Here is a 24,258-nt window from a genome sequence, read left to right as displayed (position 1 = left end):
CTTATATGCTACCAAAAAGGTTCCACTCACCTTTATATCAGATATTTTCAGTAGAAACTTAAAATTAAATTTAATCATGCCATAGTCTAAGTACCTTAACAGAAATTAATAACTGAAATTTATCTAACGAGACGAAAAGCAAAGATGTTTTTATTCAATTAAAAAAATAGATTTTCATATTTCCACGTTGGGGTGCGTCTTTACGACTATGACCAAAAAAATAAAAAAATGTTAGTTAGACAGCTGTCATAGTCAGATGATGAATTTAAGTAGGTATCTACATAATGTGGGTGGCGCCGCCATCGCCATTAAAGGTACCTAATTACCTATCACTTTATTGTTTTAATAACTAATTTTGATATAAACCTATTGAATTTAATTCAAGTTTATATTTGTGTTTAAATAACCGGGTGAGTAATTGTAAAAGACATTATACGAAGGTTGACTGGCGTATTATAAGACTTTCGATTTGACAAAGATGTGTAAAACTTTTCTCTTAGAAGTAAACAATCGATAGAAGGTCATATTTCTACAATGTGTCGCTAATTTAATTTGTTACAAATAATAAGTAACATACTACTAGGCACATGACATTATGCGAAAAACTGTTAATACTGCAATTCAATTTACGGTAAAATTAATAATTTGCAATCCATTCCAAACATTATAGATAATCATATTTGACGATGTCCGTGTTCTTCATTATTTTTGTCCTTATTTGGGGCCTAGTTGATTCTTGTGTACAGTCATGTCTTTATTGTTAAGGTAATTAGTTAATTGATCATATTATTTATCAAGAAAAGAGATAGTGCATTGTTTATTTACAATTAGATTCTTCATTGCCTAATTTTGCTATGTCTTTTAGGTGACTTCAGTAAATTTATAAAACTATGTTGCACATTGGGTCGAGATGCCGCGGGATATTTTGAGTGACAGTCTGGCAGTCCTCAGCATTGTTGAAGTAAGTTGTTTTTTTCTTATTTCCTCAGTGTTTACTTTTAATTATCTTAGTAACTTGGTGGCAATGTGACTTTGGTTTACACTGTTTATTTATTTACCAATTCATCTACACAGAAGACATAAAGGAATAATAAAAACAAGAAAAAATGTACATAGGTTGTCTGAATATGGCTTATCACATCAAAGTTTTCCTTTGTAAAGTTCTTTAAATAATAATATTGTACATGTAAAAATATAAAAATGATTAAAATTTTACCTTATTTTTTACATTAATTTTTTCAGCATGAAGAGGAAGAAAGCTGGCCGCTTGATGAAAAGCCATCTTTTAAACAAAATAATAAGAAACTGTCGAATGTGCCATTAAACAGCCAGTCTATATCGTACCCGAAGGATGACTGTGCCTGTTATTATAATTATGCGTACGTCTTTTTCCTAATATTTGGGATGCATGTGTTTGTGGATATCATCCACTTCTTTGATACTGTTAAATCACACTAAAAAACAATGTTACGTTCCTTTGTTATCATCTCTCAATAAATTTTTACAGGAAATTTAATGAGCATTCTTTTATTACTACAGCTGCTATTTAGCATGTGAATGCCGTGGAGTACTGAGGAATTTTAACTTATAATTTATTGAATAATTGTTTCTAAGAGTATGTCTTTTATAGGCAACTTAATGAGACTTGAACCAGTATTTTTTTCTCATACAAGTGTAGCCCAACCAAAGTCTACCCTTGCTATAAGATGGTTTCAAAATTTTTTTTTTATAAGATAGTTATAAGTTAAAAAATTCTATTGGTTTTAGCCATGGAGATTCTGGAACCAATCGACAGAGTGATCCACTTTACCAGTACAAAACCAGCAGCTTGCCAGCTGGAGCATCATCCCTTAACCAAACTTGGGACAAAGTAGTGCGCTCAGCACTGAGGCTGACACCTGAAGATATTGCCAACCAACTTACCCTGCTGGACTTGCCATGTTTTAAATCAATTAAACCTGAAGAACTGACTACTTGTGGCTGGAACAAATCAAACAAGTTGACTGTTGCACCCAATGTAGTTGCATTCACTAAGCGATTCAATAGGGTAATTTTTTTTTTTTATTGATTCTACTTTAGTTCATTATTTTTCACTTTATAAGATATAATGGAGAATTGAATATAAAGACTATTGATAGGCAAAATTGTTGTTAAAATAAATTGGTTTTACTAAAATTAACTTTAATTTAGCTTTATTCTGCAATTAATTCTGTCATTTTGAATGATTTTAGGTCAGCTTTTGGACTGTGCAAGAGATATTAAATGGGCAAACTCCAAAATCAAGGGCTGAAACTATGACACATTTTATAAAAGTAGCCAAAAAGCTACATGATCTTAACAATTTACATTCTCTCTTTGCAGTAATTTCAGCACTGCATAGTGCTAGTATATACAGGTTAGTAGTTACTTTTAGTCTTTACAACATTTTGAATGAAAGCCATGTAAATCATCTCTATACATACTTTGTTTTGTTTTTTATAGGTTAACTAAAACATGGGCATGTTTATCAAAAAAGGATAAGCAGCAGTTTGATAAGCTTGCAGAGTTATTTGGAGAGAAGGATAACTGGAATGCACTGAGAGAATATTTAAAGTCTATATCCTTGCCTTGTATACCTTATCTTGGTAAGATAAACTCAATCAGCAACATTGTGAGGTTTTCCTTATAAAATATTTTTAAATAATAACAAAATTATGGTCTTCTGGGCTTGAAGCTTATTCATTGCATTAAAGGATCAGTTTTAAATATAATTATTCTACTTAAAGAATGTTGTCTTTGCTTGTAACATTATTGTTAATTGTTGGGAACACTAGCAACTTATAAAGCTGATTCTGTCCATCCAGTTTGGAAAAATGTATTTCCTTAATAAGTGAATGGTGTAAGCTTTCCATATAAATAAATAAAAGTCACTGTTGTTTTTAGGTTTATTTTTGACAGATCTCACATACATATCTATAGCTCATCCCGAAGGCTCCCCACACAGGATATCGAAGATGGCTGTGGTGCTAAAGGCTGTCGTCAGGTACCAGACCTCGGAATATGACATTGCTCCTTTGCCGCATGTAGCTGATTACTTGAATAGTGTTCGCTATATCGAGGAGCTGCAAAAATTTGTTGAAGATGATCAATACAAGTAAGCATATTAGTACATATTAAAATTATTTATCAAGAATTACTTGAACTTGGCAATCAAACTCTCATCACATGATGATGCTGCAATAAAACTGGTCGAATCATCCATTATAACATAAAAGATATTTTATAAGACAAAATTTTCATAAAGGATGTTAAACCTTTTAATATTTAATTTTTTTTATCTTTATTTTATACATTGTGTTTGACTGTGTTCTCCAAGTTTTTTGTCATTACGTAATTTTTCTTTAGTTTTAGTGTGATAATATTATTTTTGATTTCTATGTAGATTATCCAAGAAGCTTGAGCCTCCATCGCCAGTCGGTAGTTGTACAGGTTCCAAGGAATCCGTGAAAGAAGTTATCCCAGCCGGGACGTCCACACCCTTCACACTATCACCTTCCCACAGACTGGGCTCAGGCTCATTGCGGTTGCAAGGGACCTACCAGCAGTCCAAGTTTATACCGACCCATCGCAAATGCCGTTCACTTGGCTCCAAGTACGTATCTACTGTTTTCTAATAACATAATACCCTGTTACTAACATTCCATTTAGTAATTATGTATTTTGTTCACTGTTTTTTTTTAAACTCTAATGAAATAGTTTTAACTATAACTTACTTTTAACCTTATGAAAATAATATAGTATTGGATTTATAATAATGATAATGCGATCGCCGACTTTTTGAAAGTGATGGTATAGATTGAACTTGATTGACTTCATTAAAATTATTTATATCTTCGTATTATTACATTATCCATCATGTACTTGTTATTTTTATAAATGTATTTCGTGAAAAAATTTACTGAGTTTTAGTTTAAGCGATTATAATGTTTTAAGTTATATATTTACCTTTGTAATTGTGTAAAATATATATTTTTCTCGTTGCGGTCGGGTACATAGGTTTCGTAGTGCCAGCTTGCCAAGAAATTTTCACAAGGTCAATTTTGGTGTGGGGTGAGTGAATTATATTGGTTGATGGTCACGATGGCTTGTATTGTGGTATTACGTAGATGACGTAAAGTATGCTGGATGGTCGTATTGACAGGAGACATTGATGAAAAGGTCAAGAACAAATGCGCTTCGTTTTGTGATAATTTTAGTATATCAATGTGGCGCTAATTGTATTTTAAGCTGTATATGTTGTAATTACATATTTTTTTAACATTTGTACAAGGTATATCATATTCTAAATAGGTACTGGGGCTACTTAATATGTATAACTTTATACTTATAAAGTGACACGTAATTTTAGAGGTGTTACTATAGGAGGGAAGGGAACGCAAGGAGGGTAAAAAATAAGTATTTGTTAACGATTATATCTCAAGTTTCTTGACCTTTTCGTAATCATGGCTTCTGTTGAAACTAACGACAGCAAAATGATGTACAAGCATGCTTTGTGCTCAATCGTGATTATGAATAGTAATTAAGGGGGCGTATTAAGAACTCAGTGTTGCTTCTAACAAATTAAATTGAAACTTTCTGAAATAGCCACAATAAATTAAAATGTTATAAGCTCAATAACGTTGAATTGTACAAAACGTAAAGTATTTGTTTCTTTATCGTGATTCGATGATTTTTCGTGTTATCGCTGAGGAAAGAGATTAACAAACAAAAGTATTTTTTATTTGACATTTACTACGAAAGAATTAGAAAATGATATTATTAAAGTTGAGGAATAGAATTCAACTTTTCTGATGGCAAAATTCTTGAGTATGGTTTACCAGACGAATTATAATATGGAATAAGGATAAGAAAGAATTAACAAATTCATCAAACACATGACTTATAATAGTTGTTGGGTTATTTTTTTAAATTATTATCGCTATTACTAAGAATTTTATTTTGATTTGTTGGGCAACACTGAACTGTGTACGCCCTCTTAAGAAGGCACCTTGATATAACATATGCAAATTGGAATGTGCATGGTCTCATACTAAGGTAGGTATAATTATATATGTATAAAATTAAAACGCAAGTATGAACTTGAGTTAATTTTATACATGAATCGAGTCTCAATATGCCTTCTTTGATTAATAAGTTAGAGTAATTTTTATTTTGAACAAATATACATTTGGTTGCGCTTCAACTTGGTATAATAATAGTGCATATGAATTTTTTACAAAAAATACAATTTTGGTTACATAGCTTTTTAAGCTCTACACAAAATTCAGAGCAGATGTAGTAACGTCGATTGCGTATAGCTTTATAAAATTTAGATATTGATATATTATACATAAATAGACTTTTTGTTTATTTTGAGGCGATAAAATTCGTATTAGATTTTGTGAATGTTTTCGGTTGTATCCAGTCACAATTTGATGATGAATCTTCAGGTCTTTTCAGTTTCCTAAATTCACTCTCCTATGATTCAGTACCTTTCTATTAATAGTAAAATCTTGAAAATATAGGTGACCAATAACCATTCATGTCTTTCGACGATATTTAATTCGGCGGTAACTATTTCATTATGGCGCATTTTCGATTGCATTGTCAGTTCGCAGTTTGGGATTTGCAAAAAAGCATGTTTCTGTGGTAGCTCAAGCACATAAAATTATTTATTAGGTGAACGATAGATATCACATGAAGCTATAACTTTTGTATAGTGAAGTGACGGCAAATTCGAATTGAGCAAAGTATGATTCTCTCCTGAATTTATTTACTCCTCAGTAATTGACTGCAACGGTACTTAGCATTTTTAGAGCTTCATTCTAAGATTATTTTTGGTTTTGAGACATTTGTTATTTCCACTAATAAGAAATATAACTAATGGATGAATCATATCATTAAAGTACTTAATAATTTTGATTAGGCACTTATAATAAGTAACACGGTATTTTTAAAAGATATAGAAGAGAGTTCTACTTGTTCTTCTCGGTCATGGGAATATGACTATGGGCGCTTTTACAACTTGTTCGTGGATAAACCATTAAGTAGTGGAAACTAATCGAACCATGTCAATGAACATAGCGATTTATGAGCGCATACTTACATAAATCGCGCCTCTTTCCCTCTCTTTTCCTCCGAGAACGTGTGCAAAATTTATGATAGCATCCCATCCCTCTTTTGAAGATATAAAATATACACAAGCTCATTATTCACTATCTATAAGTAAAGAAGCATTAGAATATAATTAATAAATTTTGAGTCTCGAAAGAGTCAAGAAAACAGATTTTTTTGTTTTATGATAATGTACCTACGAGGGTCAAACTAAATGTTTTTAGAAAGTCAAAAACTGAGCATTCTACTATAATATTAGTTTAATTATATCTTTTCAAAATAGTGTTACGTCAATACATCGCTGCATCCGATGGAACCATTGGGAGAAGCACCTTGCCCACTCTTCCTTAGGTGTCTCTTCGACGGCCCTTTCAAAAGCAGCGACTGCTTCCTCAGCGTTCACAAAACGTTTACCGCGAAGTTTTTCTTTTATTTTGGGGAATAAATAGAAATCGCAAGGTGCAAGGTCGGGGCTGTATGGCGGGTGACCCAGTAATTCCACATTTGATGTCTCTAAAAAGTCGATGGTTCGCCTGGCGGTGTGCGCCGAGGCGTTGTCGTGACGAAGGAGGATTCTGCTGCGAGGTCGTTTCTCCCGAACTTTTTTAAAGACAAGTGTACCACTCTGCATTAACTGTTTTTTGATCCTCTAAAACAATTGTTACTTAATGGCCTGTCCTTCCGAAGAACGAAGCCACCATCTTTTTTCCCACACTTCGACCTCTTTTCGCTTTTGTGGGCAACTCCTCGAACGGAAACTCCCACTGGGCCGACTGCCTTTTAGTTTCTGGATCATAACAATAAATCCAGCTTTCGTCACCCGTAAGTATGTCGAATTCGTCATTTGAGTCACCTCCGTTAAATTTTTCAATCATATCACGGCACCAATTAACACGGCGGAGTTTTTGGGCCTCAGTCAAATTATGGGGTATCCACCGGGCACAAAGCTTCCTGACCTCTAAATGTTCATGGAGGATTTTATGAATTTGGCTCATACCAATGCCTAGATTTGTCCGAATCTGCTGATAGGTAACTCTTTTGTCAGCCTCTATCATACGCCGCACAACACTGATGTTTTCTTTAGTCGTCGCCGTAGAAGGGCGTCCCTCACGCAGATCATCGGTGAGATTAGACCGACCACGCTTAAATTCATTGAACCAGTTGTAAACAGTGGCATGAGATGGGGCTTCATTATGAAAGGCCAATCGAAGTCTATTGTAATTTTCTTGTTGAGTTAACTTACACCGAAAGTCATAAAAAATCATTGCACGAAAATTTTCTCACGTTAAATTCATATTTTTGGCACGAATTATTTTCACTTTGCCGCCAAATTACAAAAAATAATGACAATGGAATGAAATTTATACTCATTATTATTGCTAAAGAGTTCCATTATTTAAATCCGAATTCATTTTTTTATTATATAAATAACAAATGGCCAGTTATAAAAACTTTCAGTGTCGCCCTCGTATTATACCTTCTATTAATTTTGTTTGAACAATAATATTTATGTATTAATATGTAAATATGCAATTATATTACTATCGAGTTTTGGACATTATTTTTATATTGTTCCATGGAAACGCCAGGCTTATCGGTATTATACTTACGTGTGTTTTGCGTAGATAGAGATTTAAGCTTGAAATAATAGAATTTTTAATATTAAATAATTTGTATTTTGTCCACGGTAAGTTATATAAGTAAATAAAATGTTACTGTTCTCTAGTGCAAAATGTATTAGACATAAAGGCATTTAAATGAAATAACTTTCCAATTGTATGCTAACGATTTTGTTAAAACACGTATAATTTTATAAAATATAACCTAGTGTGCACTCCATGTATGAGGAAGTCATGGGTAGATCGGGCTTGTAAGTAATAAATATTCTCTTGCTTTGTACAAATGTCGCTTTGTTTGGTTATAATTACGACTGAATTAGTTTTTAATACAATTAGATCAGCCAGAAAATGTACAGTGCTCTGTACAATAAATTATATTAGAACATTATTTTGTAAAGAATTGCGCTTATGAAATGTGTCTGTACTTAACCTATAATTATTGTCCGATTAAGAGAAATTCTGTTTTTACAAATGCATACTTTTCCTTACTTCTTGTTGTAAAATAAGTAATATATTAGAATAATAATAAATACCTCAACATATACATGTATTGCTTTTAACCATGCCACCAAATGTATGAAGGATGCATATTGTGTGATTTCGCACATTAAGGTGCACTTTTACTGCATCCGGGCACATCGAAAAGACGATTCCAAACACGTCAATTATTGAGTAGTCCAGTCATATATTGTAGGGAGGGAAATGTGTATATTTTGGGAACTTAATCCACGATCCTTTTTAGGCTGGCAGTAGTTAATTGTGATAACGAAATCTTACCCCACTCTTACCTCATTGTAATTAAGAAATCCCTCCTCGTCCAACTCTTGGTCTGTGGTTGTGGGTGGATTTCGAGTCCACTCAGTGACGACGCAATTAGGACAAAATTCAGTACCATGATGATGATTTTATACAACAAGACTTTGGTTAGATATTCAGCTAGCCGCAAAAATTATTTTGTTTTTTTATTATTAGAAGAAAGACTATTGTTATTGTTAATGCTAAGAGAAAGATAACTTGAGTTTGTTAAAAATAAATAACGTAATTTTGCAAGAATGTTGCAGAGATATTTATTTAGTTCTCGATATGTAGGTTTATATAGGCTTTTATTCAGTTTTAATAATAATTACTTTCTCAAAATACAGTCTAGTCTAGTCTCTTCTACTACTATTATCAGCTAAATACATAGATGTTTGAAAAGAGTAATTAAGTTAAATATCACTCACATATTTTTTTATTTTTGAATAATAACACGTTTTATGAATTACAGCATATTTGGCAAAAGTCACACAGACGAGAAGATGGATGAAAAGACGCCGGCTGGGTCTGTGAACCTGTTGGACGACACGTTATTGGAGTCGCCCGGCTCTGTGGCCTGCGATAAGATGTCACAGTCATTGCCTCGTGGGTAAGTAATATACCCATATTGACAAAGAGAAAAGTGCCGCGTGGAAACTTTAAAATGAAATGGAAGTCGTTACAGACGATCAAGGGCATTCATAAAATGCAGCTTTTACCATGATTTAATAAAGGTTAGGTTTCTCTGTAAAGGTGGCGGGGGTAAGACTGGACCGGACTCGCTTCGTGTATAAAGATGACACTGAAATCAGAACCATAGTCAAAGTGCTCCTCTCCGGAGGAGTGAGGTATCAGGGATTAACTTTGCAGGAAGAAGACTGACTGTCTTTTTACGGGTTTCTAGGATTTGACGTTTTTAAAATATAAAAATGGGGTGTCCCTGTACAATCAACGTTACGTTACGTTACGTTCTTTCTTTGCTCAATATTAATAACGGTAACAGGCTAAACGCTAAAAAATTCGCAGAATATTAACTTCCACTAATTACTAAAGATCTACCCATACAACATATGTTATTTTTAAGCAATTTTTTGGTCGGTTTTTAATAAACGGGTAGAAAAGTGAACATAAAAAATAAATATTTAAGGATCTTTTGGTGCACGAGTCCGACTCGCACTTGGCCGGTTTTTTTTTATTTGTAATATACTTAAAAACTACTGAATATGGCATTTAGTAGATTTAAGTGACTGGTAGATGTATATGTTACGTAAATAATAAGCTTCTCTAATTGAAAGTTCTTGTTTTTAATAGTTTTTTTTTATTAAAACATAAATAAAACTGATAACGAACCATTAAAAGAAGAATTAGAAAATAAGAAAGAAGGAAAGACGCAACACATCAACGCTCTCCTCCGTTGCAATACCCGTCTGCCTCAATTCCTATATTGGCTATAAGTCGGTCGATTGCGGTCGACTGGTTGCGGCTGGTCGGCCTTATTTTCCATCCCTGAGCATGTTACTCCCTATAAAATCTGTGCCCCCTGGTGTATCCAGCTAGACTAGGTCTGGCTTTGTTTGGCTGGTTGTGGTACTAATGTTTATGTTCCTTTTTATTTAAAACATGACTATTTCCAGTGATTTATCGAAAGCGGAAGAGATCGATTGTGAATACGAGGGATTCGTTCGAAGAAAAACAATCTTGAAGGACGGCAGAAAGATATCACTCTCGTCGTGGCAGAGATATTGGTTGCAAATCTCTGGGAACATCCTCGTATTTTATGCATCTAAGTCATTCAAAGGGTCAGTACAAGAAGTGTTAATTCAAATAAATATATATATTTACAGCGTATACTTTAAGTGTAACAATTTTTATAATATTACGAAAGTGGAATAAACGCGGTGGAAATGAGAGCGCTTACGAGAATGACAGGTGTAAAATTGAGTGAGTGAGGATAAGAAGCAGTGTGATAAGGGAATGTTGTGTTGTGACAGGAATAGAAAAGGGAATGCTAGATGGTTTGGTCATGTCGAGAGGATGCAGGAAAGCAGGTTGACTAAGCAAATACACAAAGGCAGTGTGATTGGGACTGTTGGAGTGGGAAGACCTAGACGAACGTACCTTGATCAAATCGAGACGTTCTAGTAAAAGGTCAAGAGTATCCGAAACCGACGAGCTTCCACGAAGAGAGTTATGAATGTGGATGTAGCGAAAGAAGTATGCAGGAATCGTGGCAAGTGGAAAGAAGTGGTCTCTGCCTACCCCTTCGGGAAAGAGGCGTGATTTATGTATGTATGTGTATAATATTCTACCGCTAGCCCCTAAAGCATGACACGCGAAATGCCGTTTTTATCGCTGTTTCACTTTTGATTATAACCTGTAACGGGACAGCGATAGTTTTTCGCGCGATAATTACGGCGTCCTGCGTACCATACTACGAGGGCAGTGTGTTAGGAGTGACGAAGGTAGTGTGTTGCACAAAACTAAAAAAAACCTTTGTGATTGAATATCAAGTCGTTAGCCGATCTATACAATCCGATTTAGACAATCAGTATACGCAATTTACCCGCGATGAGATAGATAGAAAGAAAAATTGTCATTTTCATAAAGTTTGCTGACTCGGCGCTGTTTGTCTGAATGGACAAACTGGCGCTGAATGAACCAACTCGCGGAAACTGCACTAATGCCGTTTATAACTTCCATCAAAATTTACATTTCTATCTGCATACGTTAGTTTCACGAGTAAACGAGAGTCCGCAACTCTCCGGCTACACTGCAACTTGTTAGTGTGGCAATTACGTATACGTAAACTGGTTTTCATTCATTACCACGTTGTTTGATAGTGGAAGGTATTCGTGAATGGAAACAGTTTGCTCTTTATTAAGTTGTGAAGTTTTTATTACATATTTTTGTTTTTATGATTCAATTCTGAAATGATAAAGAGTTTCAAATGTTTTCTACACCATTAGTTCTACCCATATAGAACGTAAAAGTTATTAACAAATCCTGTAATAACTATGTAATATGATGATAATGAATTTCCGATTGTGGAACTAAGTAAATAAAGGAAGGCTGCTTCTGCTAATAGCTCGAGTGCTCTCTAATTTACCGTAACAAGCGCGTCCTAGTTAAGATTCCTTAGCAATTTTCTTTATATTTGCCGATAGCAAGGTTTTATTATTCCATGATTCATTATTAAGTGATGTCATTGAATTCCTGCCAGCTATGGCAACGACCAACCAAACACAGCTGTAATTGAAAAAATTAAACCGGAAACATAATTATTCTGTAATATATATTTTTTTATATGGACATTTGTTACAATTGATTCGGTCTAAATAATCCAGCTGAAATATGACTCATATTTTTGTTACTGTCGTCTCTGTTTACCCCGTAAGAGAGAAACGTGATATTTATTATGTATGTGTTCATGGAGATATCTTTTGCCATGTCATAAACAATAGTGAGTCCGGCCATCTCCTTTACATCACCATTAGTTATCGGCATATAAGCCTTTTCCCGTTGTGTCTGAGTCTGAGTTCTGTGATCAAACTGGAGAACGCCCGCGGCTTTGCCCGCGTGACCGAAATATCACATTAATTCCTTTTGGTGCGCCCCTAGATCACATAAGAAACATTTGGGCTGTCAGCCAATCACTCATTAACAATTGGTTTTCAAAAGATTGACTGAATGCACGCATATTGTGGACGAAACACGTGGCATGATGTTAATGAAATATGGTTTCTAAATCGATTTCCTTTCTTATAAATCCTCTCATTCGTTAGTCTCTGACAGATGACGGACAATAAATTATTCCTTTTTTGCAGTACAAATCGCAGCGACTTTCGCATAGAACGTTGCAAAATGTTGCCGCTAGAGGGCTGGGCGGCCGCGCGGGACGGCCACTCCGCCCTGGCCTTCCAGTTGGTCAACCATCACGCCGGCACTCTCTACAAGTTCAAGTAAGTCAATGAAAAAAACTTTTTACTTAACACATTTTGACCGCAAAAAATGAGCCTTTAATTATAAAGAAGTTTGTAATTTGAATCTTTGATTTTTATTTTTTAATGAATAAACACAGAGATAGACTAAACCTTTAGGAATAATAAAGGTTATTTTTACACCTGGACGTACCGATGGGAGTGAAGCCGCGGGTAAAAGTGTTAGAGTAATTGAAAATCTTCCTACTATCACCGCTTTAGTACCTTAATTGAAGATGCGCAGCACACTTCATCTTATTACCAAGTGGTACTTCATTTCACAAAATTTGCCGCAAATTCTGATATAAACTATGTAATTATATTAATAATAACTAAACAGCGAATTTACAATAATTATATGATTTATTACAATAATATGTCTGTCACCTTTGTTTATTCACGTATCTTTGCCGTGCCTATTAGTTTTATATACTAGGTATTATCTAGTTTGTTAGACCATAGTGATAGATGGAGTAATGTGAAGCACTTTGTTTCAGGACCGTTACGGAGTTGGAAGCTAAGGAATGGGTATCGTTAATAGAAAACGTCTCGTATAAATTGGTAAAGCCGCTGCCGGCCAACTTGATGTCGTTCGAATAACATGTGCGCGTGCTCCGGTGACCGCATAGTCTGTCACACGAAGACCATTATAAGCTGATCTTGCATCTCAGTCAGATCTGTACACAAAGCGAGATAAGCTTATATTGGTTTCACATGACGGTCTTAATTTAGTTACTTTGTGATCTGATTCAATCTCGAATTGATTGTGTCGCATTTTGACTGCATATTTTATTTTTATTAAATGCAAGTCTGGATTTGAACAAATTTTAAACAGTTTAATATTATTTGTAATTATACTTTAGTACTTATAGTAATGTAACGCACTATTTGTATTGTAAATATAGAGAACGGATATTATTCTATCGTTTGTCACAAAATGTGTTGAGATTAGACCCATAAATTTTAAACTGTAACAAATACATCACGTTAAGATAACACGAATCACAAGTAGAGGAAGATGGAAAATAAAAGCTATCATTAGGTAGGACTATTAAACTTCTTTTTTAGATATGATGTGCGTTATTTAAGAAATAATATGGACTGGACATGTATACTCAATCCACCGAACAATATTTTTTTAGTTAGTAGGTACATAGATACAATAAATAGCATCACATTTTCTCATAAGGTCTTGTTTTTAGTGTCGAGGACCTGAGCTGACTTTTCTCTATTGAGATTTACTTCTATTAGTTTGACTTGGTACTAATAGGCTTTTGGCTACAAAATTATGATGAATCATGTATTCCTTTATATCCGTAGGTGAGAGAAAATGAGCTGAATTAATTCACTCGATCAAATTGAAATTTACAACAACCAAAGGTAAGTAAATTATAAACATACATACATACATATGATCACGTCTATATCCCTTGCGGGGTAGACAGAGCCAACAGTCTTGAAAAGACTGAATGGCCACGTTCAGCTATTTGGCTTAATGATAGAACCGAGATTCAAATAGTGACAAATTTTTCTTATTTAAATTATAAAATAAGAAAGATATCGTTTTGGTAGTGATATCAAGAAAAAAGAGCTTGTGACGTAAGTGAACGATGTAAGATGGAGTACGATGAAAGTATCAGTGAGTTCAGTTCAATTCAATTCATTGGAGTTGGCAAATGACGCGAAGTGGAAGAAAGTAATATATTCTTTTAAATAAAAGTGAGCTAAATAACTGATGTGAACCTTAACAATTTCTTGCAATTTTAATTACAAGAAAATAAACAAAAAAAAACAAAATATCTCTTGTATAATTAAAAAAAATCATAAAAAAATCTTTGTCGAATCTTACTATTACTATTACTTTTATCAAGTATAATTTTTGCTGTTACAAATATAAGTAAAAACTCCTATTTCTGCGGCGCTATCGTATAGCAGTAATCCCTCAAAGCAAAAACAGCAAAACCAAATTAATTGGAGTGCCTTTAGAGTTGGACATGTGGATCCAATTACTCTGTATTGATATAAAACCCTTTGAAATATTTTTTGTACTTAAAATACCAACATTAGGGTGTCCCTTAAATTTCAAGTTCGATATTTTTTTACGCATACCTTCTTAAAAGTTTCGTAATAACCCTATATTGTCTAGAAAAAAATATTAGTTCAATTTATAAACGATAACCCGTGCCGACTTGCTATTTAAACTTTTCTATACAAGTTGCGCAACGTACTGCGCTGTGACTTGTAACTACCAGTTTTATTTGCCATTTCCTAAGTAATTTTTTAAAACTATTAGTGCTCCATTTTTAGGGCTTAACATGTCGGTGGAATAACGGGTGATAAACAAAATATTTTTCTTATCGGATTGCCTAGCTACCAAATAAATGGTGCAAAATTACCATTTAATCGACAAGAGTTCTCACAGTCCTATTTTACAATATTCGTTAGGTTAAATTGACTGTTAGTGAAATTGCAAATTTTGTGATTAAAGAGTGCATCATATAGTGAGAAAATGCAAGAATTCTAACAAGGGTATTTCCGAACTGCGTGAAGAAACATCATCATCAGTATCATGTTTGGAGAAAGTTGCAAAAAAATTGTAAGAAAACTCAGGTAACGTTTCAGAGCCGTGAGAGCAATTCGAAATTAAGCTTGATAATTTGTTTGATATGCTGATGCTTTTGAGAGAATGAAAATAGAGGGACATAAATATTTTTTAATGAAACAGAGAGTTCCAGGTCGCCCGGGATGCTTAGGTGGTGTAGATAAAAAATTGGCGGAAAAAAAAGGAAGATCTGGACAACGACGATTGGAAGAAGAGGCAAGAATTGTAAGACAAAGAGAATCACTAGTTGTTGCATCTACTTCCACCATAAATTCCTTAGAAAGTCTGGGAGATTCAGACGAAGAACAGATCTTGAATTCTATACTCAGCTTGCCGGATGTTCAAATGTACGAGTACTTACAGTGGCGCCCAAAGCACATGTTAAAAGAGTACGAAAACGTTGACGCAACAACATCTTAAGCTTTAAGCAAGTCCAGCCATCACTTGTAGTACTTATGTGAAGAGACAGTCATTCTTTACTATGTGATGATGAAGTTTATAACCAAACTAAGAAGAAAATTATTGCCAACTTCAACAAGGACAAAAACTCAGATTTTAGCATGACCCGTCGAAGGAAAAACTGACTCAAAAGTTATTTTGTAATTTAAATAAACATTTTGTTATTTTTTTTAAATTGTTGTTGAATTTTTATTTTACTGATTTCTACTTTTTTCAGACAAAACACTGGATGATTTCGTATCGGAAAAGAGCACACAATTTTTATCGCGACTGCAGATCGACAACAGTTTTCTAAAGAAAGTTGCATCTTCTTGGAATAACAATTCTGCTTTTCTGGAAGCTAAAAAAAGTTATTTGGGAGTTGTAAATGATACTGCTGAAAGGGCTGTTAAATAATTGCAAGATTATAACGGACTTATCACGGTTGAAGAAGAACAATAACAGTTCTTACTGCGCTGTGTCCAGGAACATAGAAAATTGTATCCGGACTGTAAAAAAACTACTCTAAAATGAAGTTACCCTGAGTGATTGTTATTAATTTATGTTTTTAATTAAAGATTCATGTTCTATTAATTTATTTTTTTATTTTCATTCACTTCATCCATTGCATTTATAGTGATTTTACAGCAGACCGAAATTTTAGAAGGAAACACGTTTTTTACTAAACTTTGAAGCTCGGTCGGCATTGGTTGCAGTTATGCTAGATTGATAAAATTTTATATTTAAGTATCTTATAGCATTAGTAAAAAATATAGAGGGTATGCATTTCAAAATTCCAAAAAAAAATTTTTTTTGTCATATAAGGGACACCCTAACCAACATGTATTCTCAATTTTTCTGTCTTAGTTTTCAATCAATTTTCTCTCAATATTTATTTCATTTGAAATTAATATACTCCGAATGATTTATAGAACCTTGAATGAAAATTTAATGCCGCTAACTTCTCTTACGAACAGATGGTTTCGCCTACAGGATGCTTAAAGTCATGAAAGCTTCACAGATGCTTTATCGATGAAGCTTTATCTGCATGTAAGGTGATTAGGAAAATTAGTATTTTGCAGAAAACATTTGTGTTTATTTGGCCCATTCTTATGGTGGTGTTGCAATTTTCATTAAAAAATTGTTAAAAAAATCAGCAAAAAAATCTTTACATTTTATTGACACTCCACATAATTAAGAAAACTACGTAGGGTATCTACCTACTCGGTTATTAATATTAAACACAAATACTATTACATTATTATGGGTACAAGTCTCTCAAAACAGCGCTGTTCCTTTTACAAACTTTTTTGCAGTTTTATAAACCTTGTCCTGGAATTGAGAGGCAAAGTTGGATTTGTCCAACCTAGTTCTTTTTAGTAGAGCAATGATGCAAGTCTGTAACCCCCGGTTCGCGATCCCTACACGCACTTGGTCCGTTATATGCAGAAACAAAGTTAACATTTTAATTTAGTTTTCTTTTTATAAGTACTTAAAGTTAACGTTTAGAGGCACGAACGTTACGTTATCTGACTTTAAGAACCTAGTTTTAAAGATTTAAGTCAAGATTTAAAAATCTCTTTTCTGAATTTCTACATAGGTACATTTTATTAATTGCGAGAAGGTGTAGGATATATAATAATCTTAAAATTCGAAGGTTTGAATGAAACATTAAAAAATTCTTAATGCGGTGGCACTGCTTTGATGTTTATTGGTACATCTTTGGCGAAATTGAATTAAAATAGAAATTTTAATAAAAAGAAGTGCAATATTTAGTATAACTGAGCAACAAATGAAACTGCACTGATCACTTCAATCGCAACCCATACATACTATTTCAAATTTGATGGGTATGATATAGCATATTCTAACAACGTTAACTTCTTCACGAAAATAAAAATATAATAAACATATTCACTTTGTTTATTTTTTTATTTTTTTTTTGTATTATTAAAGTTTCCCATAATTGCAGTTATGCGAATAATGCAGTTTTGCGAATATTTGAAATACTAAAATATATTTTTATCGTGAATTGATGTGCTGGGGAAATACCTTATTTGCAAGGCCTAATTTCGCAACTAAATATATAAAAGAGACCGTGAAGTCTAGAGGTTTGAAATTTGTCATGTATGTTCCTCATGTGGCATTGGTGTGCATTAAGAGAAGAAATACCGAAATTCTGAACGGATTATTAAAGGGATTATTCGGTTTACGAGGGCGAAGCCGCGGGCGTACTCTTGTGGTTCGTAAAATGGAACATCGTTGTGACGACGTATGCAATCAAATGCATAATCCATTACATTCAAAATCTTATCCTTAGTTATAATAATCGCCTCGTTGCAATTAATTGCTTTTATTGATTCTATTTGGAACCTAAAATTTTTAGTCAATAAACCTTGTTGCCAGTATTGTTAATTGGATAACTGCATATGACGGCTGCCTCGAGCAGGCACGTATTAAGTATGTATTTGATTTAAATATCCTATTATCAAGATAAATTTATCGAACAAAATATTAGTCGCCCAGATTATATATACGTTTGATTTAATACATTAAAGTGATAATATCTGGTTAATTTTCAGAAAAATTTGCTACTGGCGATTTAATATGATTGGGTATTTTTTGTAAAAATATATTAATCTGAATAATATAAAACAAAAGAAATGTCATATTGCACTTGGAACTATAAGAATAATTAACTTATCTTTTCTTTATGGCATAACACAAATTTTTTTTGTGCAGTTCTAACACTGTAAAATAAAATAAAACATGCCAAGCAAGATAAAATCGATATGGCGACTAATGTTTCTAACAATCAGGAGTTGCCACGACACATTCACCAGTACTTGCACTTCTATGGTATTATATTCATCCGAATTCTATTTATATACTAAAGCAGTTTTGCTTCACCACGCCTGCCTTCGGTGACTTCGCGAATTTGTAGATATTTAAGACGATACAATATATAATATTCATATAGAAAAAACGCTAGATACGTTTATTCTTCTCCTGGCTCAAATCCCGTTTACCTACATCCTCACCTAAATGGAGAGGAGACCGAGATGCGCCTTTTGACCATGGTGCGAAAATAATAAACGTTTGATTCGTTTATTAAAGCAAATATTATATTTGAACTATTTCAATTGACATATATTGACATTATACTTTTAAATTGAAATGAAATGAAATCTTTATTGCTTATTGTAATCAAAGACTTCCGTAAATACTAACTCTGACTTCATAAAGATAACGATTTTTATATGTTTGGACGTTGACTATATTGCCTGGATAGAATACATTAGACCGAACTAAGAGATAATGAATGTCGTCTTTGTATATGTCGGCAGTTTAGTCAGAAAGGCAAAAAAATATAAATAGACAAAAAATAATGACATTAAATGTAATGCATGTAATGTAGATACATATAAACTAGATACGTTCTTAACAACTGCCCTTTTCTTGGTAAGGGTGATTCATGTAATTATTAAAACAAGAAAATAATTTTAAAATACCTACGTAATTTCCGATGTGAAATCAGTCGCGATTTAAGGCAGATTAACATTTTTTGTGTCCTTTACCCATGGTCCTCCTGGTGAGACAAGGGTAAACGACGCCATTTAGTGTAAAACACAAACAAGTTAGTAAAATACACTAAGTCAACATAGTTAATCTGTTTGATGTAAAATATTAAAAATGTTGGTTTAAAATATAAATGGTTGGTCATAAATACAAGCTGGTTTTCGCTGTAAGTGGCCGTTATCGAGGTGGCGCGGTGCTGCACTTCCGCTGTGAATTTCCGCCGGCGGTACCAGGAATGCGAGGCGAGCATCGTCCGTTTATTTTGAAGCGGCCACCATCAACTACTAATTCGATTAATAACTCTCATTAGCTGTCAGCTTGCGATTGTTACTACGTCCGCTGAGTGTTTACCATAAATTTATCTCGTCCGCTGCCGGTGAATTTGCGTTGAGTTTTTTTTTTCGGTGAATTCATTATGGAGATCCGGGAATAAACACATTTTATTAAAATACCTTGTTCATCCAATGTTACTATTGCAAATTATGAAACTTTAGTCTTACTTGAGGTTGTGGCGCAAACAACGAACACTAACACTAAGCACAGTATTCGAATGATACGTGCTTTCTCCACTCTCAACGTTGTGAATACGATATTGTCTCTACCATTAGTCAAAAACACAAAAAGTAATTAAGAAATATTTGAATATGTAAAGAAACACATTTATTTTTTCAATTTCCATGCATTCATGTTTGGTTAACAGTTAATGCTAAGGATCTAACAAAATAGAAGGGTCAGCGAAGCCGTTGAATTTTGCTACTTTGATTAATTGGCTTAGAACGACATCATCTGACCTAGCCTGTAAACTACTTTTGTATCGTTGTACACAATAGTTTTCTATGGAAAGGTTAAACTTGTGTTACTGATAAAACACGAACTGAGGTAAGGTCGTCTTTAAGATACCTAATAAATATACAATAAATAAATTATTAAGAGAATTGTAGAAAATTCATTTAAATCGTTTTCTAAGTATTTCTTCTAAATGGCATTCAGAATAAACTAGAAAACGCGCATGAACCCGGTTTTGGTTTATACTTGTACATTTACGTATTTCATCATGAAATTTGGCTTACCGTTACTTTTAGGAAAAGATGGGATTGTTTTTTCAAATACATGGGCGGATAATATATATGAGGTTATTTACTAGTTGCATGAAATTTTATTATAAAAATTGTACGTCGCTCAATGCAACTTGCATTGAACAACTTTCGTAAGAGTGTAAGTAAACAATACTATCAGTACGCATCCCTGAGTATCAAAGGCGCTCCTCAGATTCTCACCTCCGAAGTGCTATTTGCGCTTGATATGGATTGAAAGGAGTGGTACTCAGGCTTCTATAGTTTGCAGTTCGCTCTACAGGTTCCTTTGTAGCAGAGCGTCGGAATGTTTATACAACTTAGTTTGTTCCGGGCTTATATGTTTTTTCTAGAAACTAGAAGTTGCCAGTCATTTTGCTCATATCTTAGGGATTTATTCAAGGGGAATTCTTCTAGTCGGATAAAATAAAAATCTTATTTGTCTGCTATTATGTCGTATAAGATCTTGCCTTAATTAGCTTTCAGAGTGGTATTAAATGTTTCGTACAAATTTTTAGCGTCTATAATAAGTGATGCCTTTACTGTATGAATGACATATCGTGTCGATGGATCACATACTTTGATATTGTAAGCAATAATTCGCGATAAGGGAATTTATTCTTACTCGAATTTTATAAAACAAAAAAATCTATTCATTAAAATAGCAAAATAGATAAAACACTTTAATGCTCACTAAAACGTTTATTTTTGTGAATGTAGTCAACGAATAAAGTCAATTTGATTCGCTATGTTGTACGAAGTCATTATTTATTACTTGAATATAATTGGCTTGTGTAATGGTACAATGTGGCTCTAGGGATAAAGTGACGTTTTAGTCTTATCTATTAACTCCTTTATTATGCTTTTTATAAGTATTATTTAGCGGTGCTGAGTAGTGCTGAAATTTTGAATATTCGTTGACCGTGAAACTTTAAAACCTCCTTATGAGTGAAACAAAAAGTATTTCATTGCAGTTACAAATTCTCAATTATGTTTATTTACGATACTGCTCTCTGTTATTTATTATATATGCGTTTAACCAAAGCTATGTGTTAAAATTCTTAATTATATAGATTAAAACTAGTTAGATATGCTGAGGCTAATGTATTCGACTGATGTTAAAATTGTCCTATATAGTAATTACGCAAGTGTTTCAAGTAATTATTTTTTTGTATTATTGCAAATATAAGTTAACTATATTATTATGAAATCAATGTGTGAATTGGCATAATGTGTATCTCATATTTATCAATCAATTAATTAAATGATTTGTAATTATTATACATTTTGTATTTAGGATATTATTTGCACTTAAAAGTAATCTTGGTTAACTAGGGAAAGTAAGCTGATGTAACTAAAAATAATAACTATCAGTATCGCTGAAGTACATACACATTGTTAAAAGCTTCCCTATATAGCAGCAATAAAATGATATTGAGCTTTGTAACTATATATATGGCACTCTGTGCTCTCGTGTTCAATAAAAAATATTATCAAATACATGATTTTTTTGGTTTCTTTATCCTTCTACTTCTACACATTTTTCATCAAGATTTACTAGTTGTGTTGCATTTTGACCATACATACAAAAAGTTTGCTTTGTGCGAACTAAGAAGGAGTTTTCCCCAACATTTTAAGCAACTACTTACCTACCAAGTTCCCAAATCGATTATCCATCGAGAGGTAACAAAAAACCATTCAACCTATAAGTCGTGATCAAATCAACACAACAAGTCATACGTAAGTATACACTGTATAGTCACAGCTCCACAGCTGCGCCTCTGTACCGAAAGCGCCGTGGTGGCCTACATAGCCTTCATAATTTGTGTAACAGGGCGGAACGATTCGTGTATTTCATACAAATATATTTTAGTTCGCTGTCGGAGTATTAGCTGACAAATATGTGAAAATGTAACTTTGACTTGTTGAACGCACTTCACTGAATTTGCCAAATCCGAAACATGTTGCAACGTCTGCAGAAATTAATCTGACCCTCTCCGTCGACCTACATTTACGATTTAAGAATAGCGGTTTGCGTCTGAGGTGTGCTTATTTTGTGCATTCGTCTCAAACCAGCATTGACAAGACTGGCTTCTTTTGTGTGAATTTTGTTTTGTTACATTTTTATTATTCGCTATTATTATTAGGAATACTCATCAGGAGTGGCACAACTATTTGACACTGTAGATGTATTTCGTTAGGTTAGTTAATAGGAACACAATGGAACGGCATAATTAGTTGTGCATATCAGTTGGTCCACGAGGAAAATAGGATTCATATTTGCATTTGCTCCGCTGTTTCTGTGAAAACGTAACAAAAATCAAATCCTTTTTTTAACAAACACATCTTATGAATGAACCTGTATTTCCGGTACCTATATACGGAGATTGCGCGAAGTTAAAGAGTCCTTGAAGATACTTACCTGCAGGACCAAGCCGTCCTTGTGACGACCTTCGCACAGTTATCAGGAACCTTGTCCCGCACATTCTGAGAATGTCTGCGTTGAAGGTCGAATCGGAAAAGAATTTCAACTACGTAAAGCTACTTGGTTGTATTAAATTTTTGCACTTTATGTATCATTTTCGCCCGCGACTCCGTCCACGTATTTGTCTTTAAGATACTCTACACTTTATGTTAGTAAAATTTCGCAGCGATTTGTCCGAAGAGGTAACTTAAAAACTTACTTTTGCATTTATAATATTATTCAAGAAAATCGGAATTTAATACAAATATTCTTATTTGCAGTCGCGTAAGTTCAAGGAGAAAGATCTGTCCCAAATGAAATTAATATTTTGCGACAGAAACTAAAGTAATATTTCAAGCCTTAAATGTGACTCGGTGATACCAAACGCCTTGCAATCTTCGGCAACTTACAGGAGACTTATCGTCTAGCGTTAATTGGAAAAGTCTCAGCGAATAAGTTGGGTAGTGACTAGAGTTTACGTCGGAGCTTTATAACATTTTAATTAATAAGTACTTGTTCTACAGTGAACGTTATGGAATTAACTTTTATTTCATTTATTCGTTACTCCGCTCGTGGAATTGTTTTACACTAAAATTATAAAAAATCACTTTAGCAGCAACGAGGTAAGAAGATCCAAGATGATTGCACAATAATAAGAGAATACACGAAAATAACGAGGTATATAAGGATCACATCATATCAGGAGGAACAATACAAGTAGGTAGTGCATTAAAATTCAAAGGTACACAAGTTCGAATCTTACCGCAGCACCTAAGATTACTGATCGATGCTCTTAGAGTGAGGGAAAAGGTAGTGAGGTAATCTTCAAATTAGTGAATTGACTCTAGGCCGATTTAGGTTCTTATAATATGCAAACAAAATGTTTGTAATGTGGAATTTGATCACCCAGATGACCAAATTGGAATAAACTATAATTTTCTGCTGTTTTAGCGAAGAGATAGCGACGTCGTACCTATATGTTGAGAGCGGTATATGTACTCGTATAAATATTATGTATCCAAAGCCGACATATCAATACTCCAAGCTGATGTTTGCCAACGCTCGGTCGGGTGTTTACTATCGAGTATTAGTTCTAGTCTGGGAACACATTACAGCAGCTTTCAACGTAGCGATTTCCAAATCCGTGGAAACTAGCCGGCAGTAGGTTTACGTAAGAGGAAAGCTCAAGCTAGAGTAAGCTAAACTGGTGTCATGAGAGATGGGTACACACACGCAATTTGTATCCATTACCTACGATGTTCATGTGGGAAAACTAGATTGATTTGGGTATTGCCAGGATATAAATCCTTAATGGGATAAGTTCACCTTATTCTTTTATTATTTTTATGCAGTTTATTTGTATAATTTATTGTTTTGTTAAAGCAATTAAAATAAATAGGAACATTAGGTACTCAAAATAATTTCATGTGGATTGCTCTTAAAGGCTCGTATAATTATAAAGGTATCAGCGTTGAAAAAAAAAAATGCTTTCGAAGTCGCGGGGAAGCAACTTGGAATACACAAAGATCAGAAAGAAAGTTACGAAGTCTGAAGACAACTAAAATATGTATAATAATAA

General features: G+C 33.6%; 1 protein-coding gene across 3 annotated transcripts; it reads left to right on the top strand.

Moving 5' to 3' along the window:
- The first annotated feature begins 261 nt into the window (after positions 1 to 261).
- On the top strand, positions 262 to 21,685 carry LOC106133832 (ras-specific guanine nucleotide-releasing factor RalGPS1). Of its 3 annotated transcripts, none has more exons than XM_060953519.1 (12): positions 262 to 314; positions 866 to 961; positions 1,243 to 1,379; positions 1,768 to 2,047; positions 2,232 to 2,395; positions 2,482 to 2,624; positions 2,923 to 3,133; positions 3,422 to 3,631; positions 9,019 to 9,156; positions 10,181 to 10,345; positions 12,371 to 12,505; positions 13,021 to 21,685. In XM_060953519.1, exons 2-12 carry the CDS (start codon positions 911 to 913, stop codon positions 13,121 to 13,123), a joined length of 1,737 nt encoding a protein of 578 aa, XP_060809502.1. In that variant the 5' UTR covers positions 262 to 314; positions 866 to 910; the 3' UTR covers positions 13,124 to 21,685. The 3 variants fall into 3 exon arrangements, with proteins under 3 accessions (XP_060809502.1, XP_013189125.1, XP_060809503.1); XM_013333671.2 differs by having other exon boundaries at positions 286 to 410; XM_060953520.1 differs by lacking the exon at positions 262 to 314 and adding an exon at positions 619 to 765.
- Positions 21,686 to 24,258: the final 2,573 nt, after the last annotated feature.

This window comes from Amyelois transitella, chromosome Z (assembly GCF_032362555.1).
Source record: "Amyelois transitella isolate CPQ chromosome Z, ilAmyTran1.1, whole genome shotgun sequence".
Classification (NCBI taxonomy): Eukaryota; Metazoa; Arthropoda; class Insecta; order Lepidoptera; family Pyralidae; genus Amyelois; species Amyelois transitella.
This window is presented reverse-complemented; position numbering and strand designations above follow the sequence as displayed.